The sequence below is a fragment of the Scardinius erythrophthalmus genome (assembly GCF_964197995.2).
Source record: "Scardinius erythrophthalmus genome assembly, chromosome: 2".
Classification (NCBI taxonomy): domain Eukaryota; kingdom Metazoa; phylum Chordata; class Actinopteri; order Cypriniformes; family Leuciscidae; genus Scardinius; species Scardinius erythrophthalmus.
This window is the reverse complement of record NC_138222.1, coordinates 44001075-44021101: the sequence shown is the minus strand read 5'-3', so window position 1 is coordinate 44021101 and position 20027 is coordinate 44001075. Positions and strand designations below refer to the sequence as shown.

Sequence of the window (20027 nt, the reverse complement as noted above, 5' to 3'; positions counted from 1 at the left end):
AAGGTGAAGACTGGGGAGTGGAAGCTCCGCAAATACACAAATAGAAAGAGCAAAGTGTGGGAGACATTTGCCGAAATAATGCAAGATGATGACCAAAGTGCTGGTTTTGTCATGTGTACTTCTTGCGATGCTATTTACACATTTGATAACCACAAAACTGGCACGACCAACCAGGCACGGATAAAATTATCCAGTTTTGGATAAGCCAGACCAATTGTGGGTGGGCCTTAAATTAAAAACGTTAAATAAAAATAAAATAAAAAAACGTTATCCAATCACTGCTTAACCTAATAAAAAATATTTACTAATATATAGCCTACTGTTATATTATCTGTGCGTATACATAATATAGATTTTAATAGCTTGATGCTCTTTAAATATTGTGTTGCATTGTAAAAGTAAATCCGCGATCGCTCTCCATGGTTCTGACCAAAGAAGAGAGCTTTGGAATCTCCATTATGCATATACCTGGGCTGCATTTTCCGATAACATTGTCTCTTAGCGCGCTGCGATAACTTAACTAAAGGTATACTACTGTACCACTAAAGGTATATCATTGCTAGGCGTCTTCAGGGCTATCATCCACTCGCGAGGCAGAGGCGCTGAGAGGCAGAGGCGCTGGCGCCCTCAACGGCGCTGTTTTTGGTAAAACATGATTTTGACGACTTCATTAAGTTTTGTTTTATAGAAAACTCTTTTTAAAAGATTTTCGTTTTGTATAAATTGTATCTTAATTTTGATCAATGTTTTATCAATCAATTGCCCGTATTTATTAAATAAGAAGCAAATATATAGCAGGCAAAATAAGGCGCCGGCGATCACTGCATGTGAACTGGAGGGCGCCGAAACTCAACTTGTACCTCACAGATTTGATAAATATAGGCTATATATTACAGAAAGCTTGAAATGTCTACTTTTAAACGAAAATATTCAAACCAAAATAAATAGGCTATACTCTCTGATTATGTAGGCTAATCCATATGAAATGTGCATTTCTCTCTGGCGTTCATGGCGAGTCCGCAATCTCCGCATTGTCAACTTCATCTTTGCAGCGACACAGAAAACACCAGTTTATTACTAAACAATTAAATGTCTCCTTGCTAATTTAGACACATTCATAATCATTACTTTAACCGGTTCTTTGTGGCAAGCTATAAGCGGTCATTACGCTTATTCCTGTAGGCTAGCCTATTTAAGTAATTAATTTAATATAAAGAGGCGATTTGTCCAAGAATGGCTTAAATGAACAACTAGTCGACAAGAAAAAAAATTAGTCGGAGGTAGCCCTTATTCCACATATTTTCGAACCAGCAGGCCATCTGGGCTGGGCGAGCGACCATGAGCGGAGCGGAATATTCAGAAATGCGCTCTCCGCTCACGAGCTCTGATCGGAACAAACCCGAACCTCAGTGTCTGCTGAACTTGCGCAGAAACATCAAAATAGACATAGCCAGCTTTTTAAATTTGTTTTTAAAACTAAACATTTAGACTATTTTAGTACAAATTATGAGCTTATATTGACGATTTTTTATAATTATTGACAAAATTAGAATATTAAGTTATATTAAGACGCTACGATGAGCATTAGGCCTATAGCTACTTTAAAAAAAATGCGGGTCAGGAAGCGGGTCGGGTACAATATTTTGTTTTTTGTTTTTTTGCGGTCCGAGTTGCGGGCGGGTTAGTTGAAAACGTCGGTCGGGTGCGGTTTGTTTATACATTGACCCGCGCATCACTGACACACACACACACACACACACACTCTAACAGAATGTCTATGGAGCATCTATGGAACAATAGATAGCTATTGTTTTTACATATAGCTAGTTATAAATACTATGACGTAACCCTCTCCACACCCTAATCCTAACAGAAAACTTTCTGTATTATTACAATTAAATTTAATATTTTTTTTAATATATATTTATATATAAATAATATATATAAATAATAATATGGCAAGTATACACACACACACACACACACACACACACACATACACGTTATATATATATAACATGCACACAGTTCAACTAACACAATCTGACCAACTGACTCATGTGTCTGTTACTTGAAATAAAAGATGACTTAAATTCAGATTCTTTTATCAAACATTTGGAGATTCTGTAACATAAATTTTTGATGATGATGTGACCAGTATGTTGAGCACCTTTGGATATTAATCATATTCATATCCAAATGTAAAATGCTGTCAGTACAACAAGGATTAGTCACTGCCCTAAAATTTGGCATGGGTGTCATTCTGACAAATATCAGCTTGTCATTGACCGAAGACTGATGACCAGTGCAGTATCTACACAACTCACAGATTAGATAAGAACAGACTGTAAAGAAATGATAAAAATATATCATAAACAGTGCACATGTGTGCAGCTCTTACACACACCAGTCTAATTCCCCATGACAGGTATACTCTGATGGTTTCTCAGTTCCAGGAGAGGCAGACATGCACTCTCAGTGAAAAAAGAGAGTTGGTCAAATGAGACAGCAGAGCATCTATGAGAACTCCACAGAGAACAATAACCACACATAGACACTGAGGATCCCACATGAGCTACTCTCTTAATAATCTTTACAATTCAGCATCACGTGCATGACATCTTGAAACTTCTGGTTGAGTGGAATTGCTGCATTAGCCTATCCGTGCCTGGACAGGTCACAGGCCAAAAGGTGTACAGGAAGCGTGAAGATACTGAGCTTTCGATGTGAGACAGCTCAACTAAAAACATCTATCACTCTCCTGAGAGAACTTTAGCAAAGTTTTCTTCATGCAGGAAGTGGCTGTGGTGGAATAATGTTGGCATGGACAATGAATCATCAAAATGTGCTCTTTAATGTGAGGGCATGGAGGACTACAGAATATGTATGTGGTTGCACATGTCTTGGAGGATGTTAGTTAAGACTGACAATCTGACCTCTGATCACAAAATCTCAATTTCTTCTCTACGAGCTTTTTACTGTCCCACACTGGGACAATACCCCACACAACCCCATTCAAATGCAAATCTTTGTTGGGCAGAACAAGAGAGACATCTGTCTAGAGGAAACGAGTGCAAAAGAAAATGACAAGTGTCTCGAGGAGAGAATAGAAATCTGTCTTCTGAGATGAGAAAAGTCTCTGACTTGTCAAAGTAATTGAAATGGAAGCATGGCAAGCTTTTAGCTGAAATCCCAGGTTCATTTTTTACTCTTAAGAAAGTGAACACAATAAAAAATGTGGACTGTTCGAGTGAAAATTATTCATGTACTGACACATTTGTTCTGAGTAATGAACAGCAAAAAACAACACATAAATAAATCTGACAAACAACCACTCAGGAACACAAGACTAAGGGTACGTTTACATGACAACGATATGCTAAAAACTGAGAAGTTTTTCCTTAGAGTTTTTCGCATACAGACGACACCATTGTCAAAACAACCCCCATTCAGAGGGATCCACGAAAACAACTAAAAACGCTTTATTCTGCTGCCAGGTCATTAGATGGCGATGAAACACTATAGATTGAACACGTAATACGCATGACGTCATCGTTTCCAGAGATTCACATTTTGTTGTTTACACTGAGACCGTTTTAAAAAACTTGCACTTTGAAACCCGTTTTCAAAAGTTTGCATTTTCAGGCACCCAAAACGCTGTTGTCGTGTAAATGAACGGTCAAAACGCATAAAAAAGTTTTACGTTTTTAGTTGAAAACACTTTCATGTAAACAGCCCCTAAATCCAACTGTGGTTGTGACAGGTTGTGCCATGCTTCAAGTGGCAATACAGTTTCAGTATTAACAACCCATACTGTGAAGACTGAGCTTATTAAAATATGCAATAATACCAGCTGAAATTCTCAGAAAACTCCATTATGGTGGACCTAAGCTGGCTGACTCTGCAAATTATGACGCACACTTTTGCTGATCCTGGAACAACCCAATGCGAGTGGGCATCATGGAGATGAGGTAAATAACAAATTGATAAGAATTCTGCCAGCCCAAAACCCAACAATTTTTGTCAGTTATCCAATAATCCACATCAATTAAGTTCAGTAGATGCATTCAATGTAATTAATGCATGTAGAAGAAATTACAAATTTCATGATTTTTTGAAAGGGATATATTTGTGATTCTGTAAGCTCTATCTTCTCATCAGCCTCCAGGAGTTTGACTAAAGCTTTGTTGAAGCATTAAATTACTCAAAGTGAGAATCATTACCCTAAAAGGCCTCTGCCTTAGGAACAGCAGCCCAATGAGAGAACAAATAATTCTAGACCTTCCTTATTTAGAGAAATTGATTGAAACTGAGCCTAAATATGTTCAATTGCATTGTCACAATTGCTGATTTTATCATTGATGTCAGTGATGTTTTCCTGTGAGTGTATGTTTCAGAAGGAGAAACACACCCACATTTCTGAGCCTGGCATGAGCCAGTGAGTGATCCAGAGTTCACTCCCTCTCCAGCTGCCCTCCTTCTGACCTCTGTCCTTGAGCTTCAATAGACCACTGTCAACCACAATTAACGCTTTCTCTTTCCCTCCCCTGCCATAGATACAAACTCACTGTCCCGAACTGACCTCATCCATTTTTGCAGTGATCATACATTAACTCTCTTTAGTGATCTCTCACTTATTGCGCATGTGCACACTAAACATGCAAGCTGGAGTGAGTTGAGTCAGTGTCTTCACAAGGCTTTCAGTCATCTGGCATCTACAATGGTGTATATGCGTAAGCTAGAGTTAGTCATCCTGTTTTTCCTACAACCGATATTGATACTAAGCACTTCATCACTTCACAGTATGACACAGCTGTGTGGAAAAGACACTCCATTTCCTTTTGCACTTCCACATGCTAAGACTATACTTTATAAGTATCAGAACAAGCTACCTTCCTTGTTTCCTATACATTTTAGAAAGCTATATTGACCAATTAGCATCCAGCCCCAGATTAATCCACTATATATATATATATATATATATATATATATATATATATATATATATATATATATATATATATATATATATATATATATATATATATATATATATATATATATATATATATATATATATATATATATATTTTTTTTTTTATATATATATTTAAAATATATATTTTCAGGAGCCTTTACTCCAGTGTCACATGATCATTCAGAAATCATTCTAATATGCTGATTTTCTCCTCAAGAAACATTTCCTTTTAGAAGTTAAAAATAGTTGTACTGAATTGATTAATATTTTTGTGGGAACTGTAACATATTTTCCCTAGAATTCATTTCTTTCCAAATAATAATAATAAAAAAAATCTTACTGACCCCAAACTTTTGGACAGCGGTGTATATTAAGAGGAAAGCATACCAGTTTACAAGCAGCTAATCTCTGACAGGGCTGTAATGTAATGTTTCACCTCTTTGTACTTGAGAACATGTTAACAGTGATAACATATGCTAGTAGTATTTAAGAGGCTTTATCAGACAGATGAGGAGGAAAAGTGCACCACTATGTTTGATTGAGGGGGTGAGTGACTGTCAGAACGCAAAATAGAGAGAGTGAGACAAAACACAGTAAAGTCTAGTAGTGTTTCCCAACCACTGTGCAGCGGCACACTAGTGAAAAAGTTGATGACAATGTTAAAAGTTGATGACAAATGTCAGCTATTCCAGTGATGGACAAAACATCTGTCATACGCTGGTCAAAAAACGTGTAACTCCATTTGCGTTTGATTTTCATAAAATTCATTAAAAAAAGTAATATTATAATGACACATGCAAGTGTCTGACCATATATAAAATGACGACACGGACGGTGTTCAATTATTTAAAAAATACGAGGTTTCCGCCTGGTATTATGTAAAAAAGTTTTTTTATCACCAACATCATAGCTTCCTATATGTGACCTTATTGTGTTCCTACCTCAAGTTTCACATTAAATGTGTGTACTACTTTTAATATAATATCCAGTTTTAATATGACATTTGAAGCAATACATGTTTGTGAAATTTTGTTATATTTTAGTGCTTAGTGTGTGGTTTGTACTTATGCCAAGGCAAAAAAATAATATATAAAAAAAAAAGGTTGGGAAACACTGGCCTTGAGCACACTAGAATCCTCAAGTTTGTTGCCTTTGACCTTGTATTCTATGCCTTAAGAGGAGAAGGGGAAGCTCACTGCATTTTGCTGTGTCCTAACTGGTTTATTTGTGTGCCAATGCTTTATATTACACTAATTCACTCAATTTCATTCTCATGATCCAAAACACCTTTTCAAAAGATTATAATGACCATCATATGTGCTGTAATACCAACATTAACAGCACTTTTCCATCCAAAAGCAATCAAAACATGCAATTTGAAACCAATTACTTGCTCCAGCCATTTTAACAGCTCTCATCACACTCAAGAGAGTCTCAGTGATTGGAGACAGACCCACTCAGACACATTTATTATCATTTCCTAAAAAAGCAAACATGATATGGATCTTCAACTGTGTGTAAACTTGATTATGCTAAAAGCAGATTATTTACATTTACAGCATCTAAAGCTGAGGTCAGGAACTTTTATTTATGTACATTACCATTCAAAAGTTTAGGGTCAGTAAGATTTTTTTTTTTAAAGAAATTAATATGTTTATTCAGAGAGGATGCATTAAATTGATCAAAGGTGACAGTAAAGATTTCTTTTTCAAATTAATGCTGTTCTTTTTGCCCTTTTTTTAATAAAAAACAAAACAAAACATATCATGGTTTCAGTAGCACAACTGTTTTCAACATTGAAAATCATAAGAAATGTTTAATGATCACCAAATCAGCATATTAGGTTTATTTCTGAAGGATCATGTGACACTAAAGATTGGAGTAATGACGCTGACAATTCTGTTTTGTCATGACAGGAATAAATAACATTTTTATTGTTTTAAATGGCAATAATATGTCATTAGACTTCTTTCAAAAACAATTAAAAAAAATTCAACAGTAGTATAGTGTATAAAACAAGTTTGTTAGCTAAATATCTATATAATCTAAAGCATCCATAGAAACTATCACAACACTAAAAATCTGATCAGTAAACTGGACACATGCACAGTAAAATGCACAGTATGAAATAGGAGATTATTAAGGATATGATATAGGTCACTCTAATGCTAATATTAGCTTACCGATGTCATCCTCATGGTAAATGACTGAGTGGTAGGGCACATTCTGGCCTTTGAGGTATCGCTCTGAGGGTTCTACGTAGTATGTACCATGATGGCTCTTAATGAAACCCTCAAACTTCCCATCCACGATAGAGCCATGGGTCAGAGTGCCCTTCTCACCTGCAAGATAAAAACAAACCAAAGGTTAAAGACCAAAGGCAATTGTAAAGTTATTCAAGGCACAGATACAGCTCTCTCTCTATGCTGGTAGACAGAGGGCATGTCGTGAAATATGTATAAAGAAATGCTTCCATATAATGATCCAGTGATTCATCTCCTCTATTATAAACACACCATGCACATAACGCAACTAAGCTCTTGACCTTTAGAACGTTAATGAGCTCAGCAACCCAGCTACTGTCTCTGACGATCAAAGCAGACCCGTTCTTCATCTACAGACTTTAGAACTTCGTCTAGAGCTGCACCACAACAGTAGGCAGATGGACATCAACATTTACACTGAATCATTTAGAAAATGCTTTTAATCAAAGTGACTAACAAATGAGGACACAACAACAAACATGAGTAATAAGGAGGCAGTAATTGTCTGAAATGTCAACCAGAACCAAGAACAAAGGGATACAGTAGAACATTAGTACAAAATTCTTATTTTAAGAATTACTGCATTAACCCATTAATGCTTTGGTTTGTTCCAGAGGTAACTACAGTAGAATTATTTACCTTTTTTTTCAAAACATACTATGCAGCTATTTTACACTTTAACAACCAATGTGAACACATACCTATTTATACATTCCCGTAGAAACCTATGCAAATATTGAGATAATGCAAACCTCCCAATTACAGATAAAAAAAAAAAAAAACATTGAACCGAACATATAGACATATAAAGACATAACTAAAACACATTCAAAAAGTATTGTTGATAAGCAAAAGCAACAATCACAAAACAAAACTACAAATCACACTACATCCAGTGTAAAACAAGGTAAAACATAAAACAGAACCATCATACAGTTTTTAAATGGGTTAACAGTCAAGTATTCAGAGAATGTACATGTCTATTTTTTGGTAGTGAGGAACTGGGGAAATTATTTTACAACCGAGGAACAGTGGAAGTTAACTACATCAAAATTTGAGGAGCAGCACAGAAACAAACAGGGGAGTTGAGCTTCCTACACCGACAGCACATCCTGGAAAATTCTGCTTCAACTTCAAACAGACTGCCAAGTTCTACTTGTGTGTATATGAACTCTTAAATAACAAAATATAGAAACCAAAGAACAGACCAACAAAAGGAGTTGTTGTCCATAATGTTCTAGACATCTTAGGCTATCAAAATCTCAGAACATTTTAGCTCGTTTCAAATGACGGGTCCACTTTAAACAAGACAATTGAAATTGAATTCAATTGAAAGAGAAGCTTTGAACGTTTCACAAGTGTTGGCATCTTACAAGCACCATAAGTGCTTTAAAAGAAAACATATTGCAATAAAACGGTTAACGGGATTTTATCAGGAGCTCTCTGCTATCACAGTTAAAAGGCTGTGGGAAAGCGGTGGTGTGTTTTGTCTGTTTCTCAGGCAAACAAGAACCACCTGCAATCTGGTTTCTTTCTTCAGAAATGGAACAAGCCCTAAAAGCTCTTGAACTCTTCATCCCTAAACTGATAATAACACAAGAGGAGGTTCACTCTCTCACCCTGTGTAACATTAAACTACTGCTCTCCTCCATCCCTCCCTGACCTTTGTGTTCTCATGTTTACAGATTAAAACAACAGGAAAGCTGATGAGGTGAAGCATGAAGACACTCAATAACAAAAAACAAGCAACAGCCAAGAAGGATATTGGCACAACATACTTATGAAGTCAATCCTAATAAATGGACTGAATTTGACTAGAAGTACTCTGGTGGCTAATGAGTAGGATTGGGGTAGAGATGACATCCACTTCAGAGTAAAAAAAGATGAGAGAAAAAAAAAAAAAGAAGAGAGAAATGATAATGAGAGAATGAATGTTAATGTCAATGTCATCATCATTCCACAGAGAATTTGCACCATCCCAAACTACTTCAAACTCTTTTCTGTGAATATTAGAGGTTACAAGATTAAGCACCAAGTGATGTTTATCCTTTAGAGAGCACAAAGAGTGCTAATGGATAGTTCACCCAAAAATGAAAATTAAGCCGTCATTTACACACCCTGGCGTTGTTCTAATGTAGTATGCCTTTCTTTTTTTTATGGAGAATTTCAAAAAAAGTACTCGTGCTCATCCACATAATGCCAGTGAATAGCGACAAGCATCAAGCTTTTTAAAAAGGTAAAAGTATTAAAGAATGATAACATGCGACAAGTGCTGTACATATTCCAAGTGTTCTGGGAGTATACGACAGGGCTTAGTTAAAAGGGCTTAGTTAATTTCTTAGCGATATTCTTAACCTTGACCGTTGGGGCTTCTCTGGCTGCAGGACGTGTGTCTTCATGAGACTCGGGCCGCAGTTCACTCCATGTCGCCCAGAAAAGTGGAATCCGGTGGAAGCGAGTTCCAGAGCTGAGGAGCAGAGCAGCTGAAAGCTCTGCTCCCCATAGAAACAAGGCGGACATGGGGAACAGTGAAATGGATGGAAGAAGAGGATCTAAGAGTGCAAGCGGGTGTGGGTACATGGAGGAGGTCAAAAAGATATGAAGGGGCAAGATTATGAATGACTTTAAAAGTGAGGATAGTTTTATAGTTGATATGGTAAATGATGGGGAGCCAATGAAGCTGTTGTAAGATAGGAGTGATGTGATGAATAGAGAGGGTACGAGTGATAATACGAGCAGCTGAGTTTTGGACCTGTTGAAGTTTATGGAGGGTTTTATGCGGGAGGCCAAACAAAAGGGAATTGCAGTAATCTAAACGAGAAGTGACTAAACTATGAACAAGAATGGCAGTAGAGTGAGGCGTGAGGAAAGGACGCAGACGGTTGATGTTTCGAAGATGCTAGTAAGCAGACCGGGTAACCTTATTAACATGAGACGTAAAAGATAGGGTGCTATTAGTCATGATGTTAATATCTTGCAGTTTTCATTTTCTTTGGGTATATTTTCATCAACAGTAAATTTGAAATAAAATCGATTCAAATATAGTCAATGCTGAGGCATCTTGTCTTCACTACTGCTGGCAAAAAAATAAACAAAATAAACAAAATGTCAATGAAAAAAATTTCATCAGTTTTCATCCTTAAACTGTCAGTAAAAAGTTGATCTGACAACTTGTGGATTGTATTTCTCCATCTGTGGTGTGTTCAAAAATCTATTGTGTTTTAAAGGTGAGCGATAAGTTTATTTGTTAGTGTTTATTCATCACTTCCAATAAAGAACCAGTTCAGAGCAATCCTCAACCACATTCACTTCCTCAGGCCCGAAGTCCTTTACTCATCCTTGTCAACAGATCACATGAACGTCATCTCCTGGAAATACTCAATACCAGTTATTATGAAACATCCTGTGGTGAGCAGGAAATTACATGAATCTGTTCGGAGCAATTTAGAGGCTGAAAGGATATGTCAGAACTAGGGTCAGGGGAGAGGCTCAGAGACAATGAGATAAGGATGCCTGATCAGAGAAAATGGAAATACGCTTTCATCCTCCAGTAGGCAGTCTGTCCATCATTTAAAGTACATGGGTAATTCTCAGATCTCACTAATGCATGTTTATCCCAAGCTGTACCCATCATCAATCAGGTTCAATGGCTCACCGGCTTCAAAGTCCATTACAAGGTACATAATGAGAATAAGGTGATGAGGCATTCTCTAATGTAAGGTCCTGGTGTCAACTCAGAAGCCTCAGAAATGATCATGCAAAAATGAAGAGTAACCGAACATGACATTTCATTCACTTATGCAGAAGATGAGGTCTGAAAACACAGACTCCACTAAAATGCTCAAAACTTAAAAATGTGTGCACTGATGGCATTAAAATCAACAATGACAGCAGACAGTAGAAAGTTACATAATCTAACATAGATTATAGTGTCCTAGCGGAGTAATTTTGTGTTCGATATTTAGGACTGAGAAAAAGACTGTTCTACATCAAATAATTTCATGCAGTGTCTATTGATAAAAATAATACAATTCTAGGCATTAATATTGTGACAGAGGATTTGGTCAGCGAGTTACATGGGAGATAAATGAGGTGTGCAGTGGTCAAATATCATCATTGCAGGATGTGTGCATCAGAGGTTCTGCTCTATGACAGGGCACACCTTCATTTTTCACCTTTTACAAACCAAAAACGAAGAAAGAGCCTGACTCTATACCCCTTACAACCTTAACAATAAAACGCAGATCAAAAATGTCAGAAATAAACTATATATTTCTGCCCGCCCGACACTTGTAACAACACAACCTTGCTTCTGCAGCAATGTTTCCAAGAACAACGTCTGAAAATTACTTTTTATGTGGAGTGAGAAAGTCGCATAAACCATGCGAAATCAGAGCAGTCAGACTGAACATATAAATTTCTGCAGCTAGTGTTAATTGTTTTGGGCCAGGGATAAACTCTTTGTTAAAAAATTATTTTCCAGGACAACAACAAGATTTTCCAGGACATTTTACATTTTCTTTTAGGGTGTGTTCACACTTGCCATGTTTGGTTTGATTAAAACGAACCCTGGTGCGATTGCTCTGTTAGTGGGGTTCATTTGAATAAGTTTGAACGCTGCCATTCGAACCCTGGTGCGTGCCAAACAAGCAGACAGAGACCACTGAAAAGATGGGTCTCAGTCCGCTTCTAAACTAACTCTGGTGCGGTTCGAATTAAATATGAATGCAACGGACCAAAGACATGTAAACAAACCAAAAACAGGACGATGAGACAGGACGCCTTTAGGTGCGGTATCTTTAGGTTCGGTGTTGAAAAATGGCAATATGAACGCTAAGCAGACCAGGACTAAATGTTTTGTGTGTTTTTTGGTCTGGAACAAAAGAAAAATTTACACGTGTTTTTTTTTTTTAATCTTATATGTTTCCTCCCATCTCAAATCAAGCTGTTCGATTTTGTGACGTCACAAAATCGACACCCCTCCCACGATGGTTGATTGACAGCAGCGTTTCAACTCAGAACCGCCCTCGCGCCCTCGTGAGCGAGCTGTCAATCATAGCCCGCGCCGACAGGCGCGTTCACTGTTGATAAGCTGGAGCACAGCACTGAGTAGAGTGGCGTGATTGTGGTGTTCTGTTCTTGGGTGTAATAACGAACACAGCAGTCATATTGATGTTCCTAAATCCGAACCGCTGAAGACGCAGTGGCTGAGTTTGTTTTCGAAGGGAATATTTCCCACGATCAACGTCAATGCTTTCATGTTTGCGCGAATCATTTCACACACCGGTCTGCTTTACAAACGAAGGTCAGTATAAAGCTGGTTTTGCTAAGAAGCTGCTCCTGAAAAAAGGATCCGTACCAACTATTTGTGTTCCTGCTGCACCTCCAGAAGAACTGAAGTGAGTGTAACGTTTTATTGACCTTTCTAATAATCTTTATATTAATCTTTGCAAATCGCTTGCTGCACGCTTCATGATGAATGCGGCTATTTTTACACTCAGGGTACATTACGGCATGTTTTCTATGTATGACGTTCTCAATGTAATTCATAATCCCATGTTTATAATGAACAACGCGTTATGGTTATTGTGTTATTGTGTTACAAACGGTGTGCGTACAGAACAGAGGGGCGGGGTGAGCAAAGCTCATTATCATTTAAAGACACATGCACTCAAACGGCGTGCTGAAAACAGAGCTGTTTTTGACCAGGTAAAATTAGCGTTTTCTTACAATACTAATGAGAATTTTTAATTAAAGTATATTACAAACTTTTAATTTAGACCCTAAAGAATCATATTAGCTTGTGAAAAAATGACATTATATGACCCCTTTAAATAATTGTCTGATTCTTAAACTACTGTTCAAGTTTTTTTTGTTTGAAAGATTAGCCTAATACTTCTATTCAGAAAGGATGTATTAATTTGATCAAAAGTGACAGTAAATACATTTATAATGTTACAAAAGATACATTTTAAATAATCGCTGTTTTTTTGATCTTTCTATTCATCAATGAATCCTGATAAAATGGCTTAATGGTTTCCACAGAAACAGTAATAGTAGTGTTTGTATGATTATGCAGGGATTTTGAGTGTATTCTTTACAGTCAGTGATTTTAGACAGAATTAATTCGTGGCAACAGTCCAGAGCATGTGTTGAGGTGGACACATGTGCAAGTGTGTGTATGAGATAGTGCTGAAAAGGTTCCATGCTCACCATAAATTTCTCCAGTGTAAATGTGAGAGGTGTCGTAGGGGATCTCTTCTCCAGAAACTTCCACCTTCAGATCGGGAGAGAAGAGAGAGGTGTCCCTCTTCATCCGAAGGTTAAAATGCCTGATGGAAGGAGACAGAGAAAGAAAATAAGATTAATGGACTGTGAAGTTGCCCATGAATGTACACAACGTGTCCCAACAGAGGTGGATGCGTAAAAGACACACAATATTTGAGATGCTCAATACCAAAATACATCAACAATACAAACAGTCTGAGCCAAGAATTAGAATGCAGAGCATTACTGAAACTGAGATAAGGGAGGAATAAGGAAAGTCTGCCAACCAGCATTTCTCAATGCCAAAATTATTTTTTCCTCATTTACTAGCATTTATAATCAAATAATATCTTCCCTTCAGATTATTTCATTTCCCGTTAGGTCATTAGGATTCTCCAAAAAACACTAGGTGCTGGTGAATGACTCACAGTGATTCAAAATGAGGCATCTGGGTAATTAACTCGTGACATACTGACATGTAGGAATATGTAATAAAGTGGATTGTGCACTCCACTGGGTAAGACCCCACCATCAGGCCCAGAAAGACAAACGCTATAATAATTTTTTTTTCATATCCACTTTCGTTGTTTAAAGGCACGGTGTGAAAGTTTCGCCACTAGAGGTTACTTATTCAAAACAGTAACAAAGACGTAGCTTGGCACTTTAATTGACAAACTACTTACTTTCGTTTTCGTATGTGTTTATTTATTTATTAAAATTTGTTGAACGTTCGCCGGTTTCTGCCTCCTTCCCACAACAACATACCGTGTCACACCACCATTTTAAAAAAAAGCCATGTACACACTATGGTACGCACAGATTATAGCCTATATATTTACTCCACAAACTAACTCTACAAACATGGAAAACAGTGGTAGATGGACCTCAACCTTTACGCTAATGAGAAAATCCAACGCAAGTTTGAGGGCACCAAGCGAAAGATGATTATGTATTTCTGCTCAGCTAGCGACATTGGGCATCAACCACACGGCAAACGCAAATACTTTTTCACATACTATTTATATCTTTGTATAACAGTTCAATCAAATAACGTACTGTATTAGACAGGATTGTTAAACAGATCGTAAACTGATTAAGACGGGGAATGTGAGCATTGTGTGCTTAGGCTCTGGCGTTCTCAAAATAAAAAGTCCACCGCGCAGTCAAAATAAAAGTCACTACAAGTGCGGCTTAAGTCACTTCAGAGTTCCTATACTGGTGGTGCGAATTCAACCAGGAAATGGCCCTAGGGGAACATTTAAATCTCGGGGAACCACCCTGGTGGCTAGTTCCTAGTACTAAGTTTCTAGAACTTTCGGTGCGAAAGGGGCACTTGATGCCCACTGCCGTTATACCCACTGCTAGATCAATATTAGAATATCATATTAACAAAAGCTAAATGAATTGTTATGCTAAATGTTCTTAATAAAAGATTAAAATAAAGTAATGTCTAAAAAATAAACGTCAAAATAAAGGTTTGCCTCTGACACTTATCAGCAAAATATATTGCTCACCCAATAATTTGTAATAAACAAAAATGCAAGGGTTGGGGAATGTATATGGCATTACAAGTCTATTGTTATCCGCAGAGCTTTCTGCAGAGTAATTTGTGTGCAGATTACATCAGTCATTTGTTCTGTTGACAGAGAGAAATGTCCTGCTCTGCTGAAATGGCCTTGACCACCCTGCGCACCATCACTGACATCCTAGATTCCCTCAGGATAAACGAGATCAGGCGTCAACCATGCTTCAGTGGTGCAGCTGAGCCCCAGTATGGATGTGTGTGCATGTGTCTGTGTGTGAAGCTTTTGTCTCTACTACATTAGGGACTAAAGTAGCCAGACAAGAGATGCGCTCAAGATGTGCCTCATCTGGGGAGATTTTAATAATGTTAGCTAGAGAGAAGATATTACCGTAATGTGCAAAACAACAAAAGGTATTGATCTAATAAAAACAAAGCTGAATATCATAAAAGGCTCAGTACAGGAACAGGAAGATTCAAAAGCCAAGGGGTGGAGCCCCGTCCCTGTGGTAAACACTCCTAGTTCTGCGGAAAACATCTCTGTGCTCCTCCCAGAATGGGTTTGGCCTTTGTGTGGGTGAAACTCGCTGCTAACATACACCAATAGTGACATGAAGAAAGGGAGAACAACAATGTGAGAGAAATAGAGAAAGATGAAGAGTATGAGGAGGAAAAAAGGGAGAGGAAACTAAAGAACAGAGAGTCCTGAAGGTAGAACAGGCAGGTGGAGGAGGTCAGGCCATTCTCAGAACTCTAATTAAAACTCCCCTTCACACGTACACATGCACACGTACACACACGTTTGCTCGCCATCTAAATGAGGATATAACATAGAAATCCACTGTTTCTATATACAGGTAATTACTGTATATTAATTATAGACAATGCCTAATCTTACTCCAACAAGAAAACATGTATTCAATGTATAGAAAACTGAAAACAGAAAACAAATAATTTGTCCCCAAAATATGGTCAAGTACACACACACACACACACACACACACACACACACACACACAGACAGACAAGTTGGGTTTCCATGTTTTATGGGGACTTTCCATAGACATAATGATTTTAATAAAATACAAATTGTAGATTCTGTTCCCTAACCCTAACCCTTCTCTTAAACCTTCCCATCACAGAAAACGTTTTACATTTACATTTTACATTCTCAAAAAACATCATTCTGTATTATTTATAAGCTAAAGAAAAACGCAAAAAAAAAAAAAATCCCCCATAGGTTAAAAATGACTGGTATTATTATTTTCGTGCGGACTTCTGGTCCCCACAACGTAGTAATTCCCCTTTTCAATGAAATTACAATGAATGATTGAAGATGTCAAGCTTCAAAAAGGTTAAAAAAAAAATATTAATCATAGAAATATAAAAGCATACAGAAAAAAACAGTCATGTGGGTTTAGACATGAGAGTGAGTAAATAAGGACAGAATTTTCATGTTTAAGGGGGACTCATTCTTTAAGATGAGAGGTTTTTTTGTGACACACTGATTCTAACTGAACGTGTTAATGTGGCAAACTTTCATGGCAGTAAACCTAACAGCCTGCAGAACAGATTCTCTAGCACAGAGGGACATTAGTTCCGTAGAACATACAGTACATGTTCATACAGTACCATTCATACATTGTCACTAACCCATGCTTTAACACACAAAAGACACGCATACCTCAGAACGAGCACTGACAGGTAAAAATAACTACATTTTTTGGGGACAAAGTGGCAGAGATTCAAGGAATGAGTGTATTACATGTTCCTTCTTGTGAAACCTGGTGAAATGTTACGTTCAGACAAAAGGAAGTGACGCAGGAAGTCCATCCTGACTCACTAACAAAGTTTTCACAAGCCATTTTGCACAACAGTGCAAGTTCAATCATTTATGTAGGTATCAACAAAATCAGACACGGCTGATTTCATATTATTGCACTGATGCTCCATGAATCCAGCTCTTTGTACTATTTAGTCAATCTTTAAATCACTGATTAGATATCAATCATCTAGTTACAATGGCAGAACAATGTGGGTGTTTGTCTTCAGAGAACTTCAGTCAGTATGTTATCACAAACAACATCCACGATCCACCATCTTATTTAACCCTCAAGGGTGGGAAAACACTCAAACCCCACCCAAAAAGTCAGTATTGCATTGTCACGAAAGTCAATAATTGTCACAAATACAGAAATGTCAAAATACAAAAAAATAAAGTCGGCCATAACTTCCATTACATAACTTTAAGTTTGCTGATAATATTTATGATGAGATGATGTGAAATCAAAAATCAAAACAGCAAGATTCAATAGAGGTTTGCTTTTGTTACATTTAAAATTGATGTTTCATAAGTTGGTTAAAAAAAAGATATTGATTTAATGAAATACAGTAATATGGTTTAGTTGGACTGACCTTTTGGACTTGACTAGGACTTGTTTGGTTAAAGACTTGTATTTGACTTGGAATCGACTAAGGTGGACTCTAACCCAACGCTACGAGACAGATTACAGAGCACCTTGGTCACCACTTTTGCTCCTCAAACAAATTAGCAGCCTTTCCATTTACCACTACTGCAGAGGGCTATATTTATCTCCATGTGATGACAGGAAGGGAACATCTGGGATGTCTGTTACTAGCCATTAATACAAGCAATCAGAAAAACCTGAACTCAGCAAATCTAAACACACAGGAAAATACAAACACATATGCAGACTAAGAAAGATGCCCACTCAACAAAAATATTTGTGGGTAAGAGAAAGAAAGGGGTGTTAAGTCCAGGACACACCAAGAGCACACCATGAGCGTTAGCTGACTTAGTTTTTCTGTGTGTTCCGCACCGTTGGCTCTAGTCGGACGCAGTCTGTTTTTTGGGGGGCCGATTCAGCATGTGAGTGTTCCTAGGCGAATATTTAAAAATGAACATGAGCGGAGTGGAATAAAGAAAAGGGATCAGCAGGGTTGATTTTCAAAATGCTAAGCAAACGCTGCTTTGTTTACAGTGTGTATCTGCAGCGTCTGTTTCCCCTTTGAATGACGTATATAGACGAATACATGTGCAGAAATAGACAGTTGTCAGCTGTAGTTCTCTTGGTGTGTTTAAGTGCAGTTTTTTTGCCCCGACGCAGGCAACGCGAGGTGACAATACAGTCGGCTTTCATCAGCACTAGTTCTTTGGCACCGGTTTGGTGTGACCCTACCCTTAAAGTTCCACAATTAATTTCATTCATCCCTAATATGCCAGCAGACGGCTGATCGTGATTTTAATGGGTCCCACCACCAACACATCATTAGACTCTGATAGCACTCGACCTCAGAGCCAGGAGAGACGGCCCCCTCATCAGCTGAGGACCAGCATGCCTTCATTAGCTCCATAGTGAATCATCGCATTTCTCTTGCAGTTGTCAAGCACCCAGCAAACTCCTCTGTGTGAACATCCAAAAAGCCAAAAGGAGCCATCTGGGTTCCCACTGTGATCATTTGTCCCCTGACAGCATCACTTTCACCGCAAAAGGCAGTTCCGGGAATATCCCACCCAATTTACTCCAACCAGCATGTGCTATGTAATTACCCAGCACTCAACACTTTCAATTACGTTTACAGTAATGCATCTGAAATTAATGACATCCACCAGCTCAGCCCCTTCATCTGAATATAAGTGGATTTCTGATGCAGGGTAATGACAGTCAAAAAAAAAAAAAAAAAAAAAAAGGATGACACCAACTAGCATAAACGGCAACTACATAAGTCTATGAAGACAGCGTGATAAGGCAACAGGACAATTACTGAGTACATAATACTTCCCTTGTTTACTACAGCGATAAATGAACGCTTTACTAGAGTGTGCTATGACAGACGGGAGATGGAGGCGGTAAAAAACAGTAGGGAATATTGAGTGTGTGTGTGTCTCAGAGAGAGAGAGAGAGAGAGAGAGAGAGAGAGAGAGAGAGAGAGAGAGAGAGAGAGAGAGAGAGAGAGAGAGAGAGAGAGAGAGAGAGAGAGAGAGAGAGAGAGAGAGAGAGAGAGAGAGAGAGAGAGAGAGAGAGAGAGAGAGAGAGAGAGAGAGAGAGAGAGAGAGAGAGAGAGAGAGAGAGAGAGAGAGAGAGAGAGAGAGAGAGAGAGAGAGAGAGAGAGAGTGTGTGTGTGTGTGTGTGTGTGTGTGTGTGTGTGTGTGTGTGTGTGTGTAAGAATAAATAATGAAGCATTAAGCTAGTTAAAGATGACTGTTGAAAATTGTCAGCTGAATTGGGTCAGGACAGAGCAGGTAAACGCAAATGAGAAGAACATCCCTATATTACAAAACTGCCTGTCTCATTGACCTGATCTGGGCTCTACCTGTCCTGAATGAAATGCCTCACCTTTACAAAAACAACAGAGACAAGGAAGGAACAGGATACTTGTAAACTCTAAATCATCACTCACAAACAATACTAATCCTATCACCAGCAAACCAACTCTTAAATAATAATAATAATAATAATAATAATAATACATAATAATAATAATAATAAAATAAATTAGTAATACAAAAATAATAAATACAACAACAATAATATCAATAATAATAATATAGTACTAATAGTAATAATAATAATAATAATAATAAGCAAATAAATAATTTATTATTATTATTAATAAATTAAACAAAACAAAAATGATAATACATTAGTTAAAATTAATACATTAAAAATACACAAAAATGTATATAACAACAACACATTTTTTTACTTCATTTTACTTGATGCCATAACATGATTGATGACATGATGACACAAAATGTAGAAAAAACACAGACGATGCAATGGCCAACTCTGGGGTGATTTATCTGCATAGAAATCAAGCAGGAAAATTAGCTAAATTCACACCGCTAAGAAGATAAGGAAACATCGAGAGAGTTTAGTGAATCACAGCAGAAATCAGGGCTCTGACTTCTATGAGCTGGACTTTTTTTTCCTCCTGTCCTTCTCTCCTCTTTAAAGCTACCTATTTTTATCAC

General features: G+C 37.5%; 1 protein-coding gene across 2 annotated transcripts in view; it reads right to left on the bottom strand.

Annotated features, from left to right (window-relative positions):
- Positions 1 to 20027, bottom strand: part of adam10a (ADAM metallopeptidase domain 10a) — a 62104-nt gene that overhangs the window by 14211 nt on the left and 27866 nt on the right. For both annotated transcript variants that reach the window (XM_081358673.1, XM_081358674.1), the window contains exons 2-3: positions 13456 to 13691; positions 7162 to 7320 (exon numbers count right to left, since the gene is read on the bottom strand). In XM_081358673.1, the coding sequence (XP_081214799.1) occupies positions 7162 to 7320; positions 13456 to 13558 (262 nt within the window). In that variant the 5' untranslated portion in view covers positions 13559 to 13691. The remainder of the gene's footprint in view (positions 1 to 7161; positions 7321 to 13455; positions 13692 to 20027) is intronic.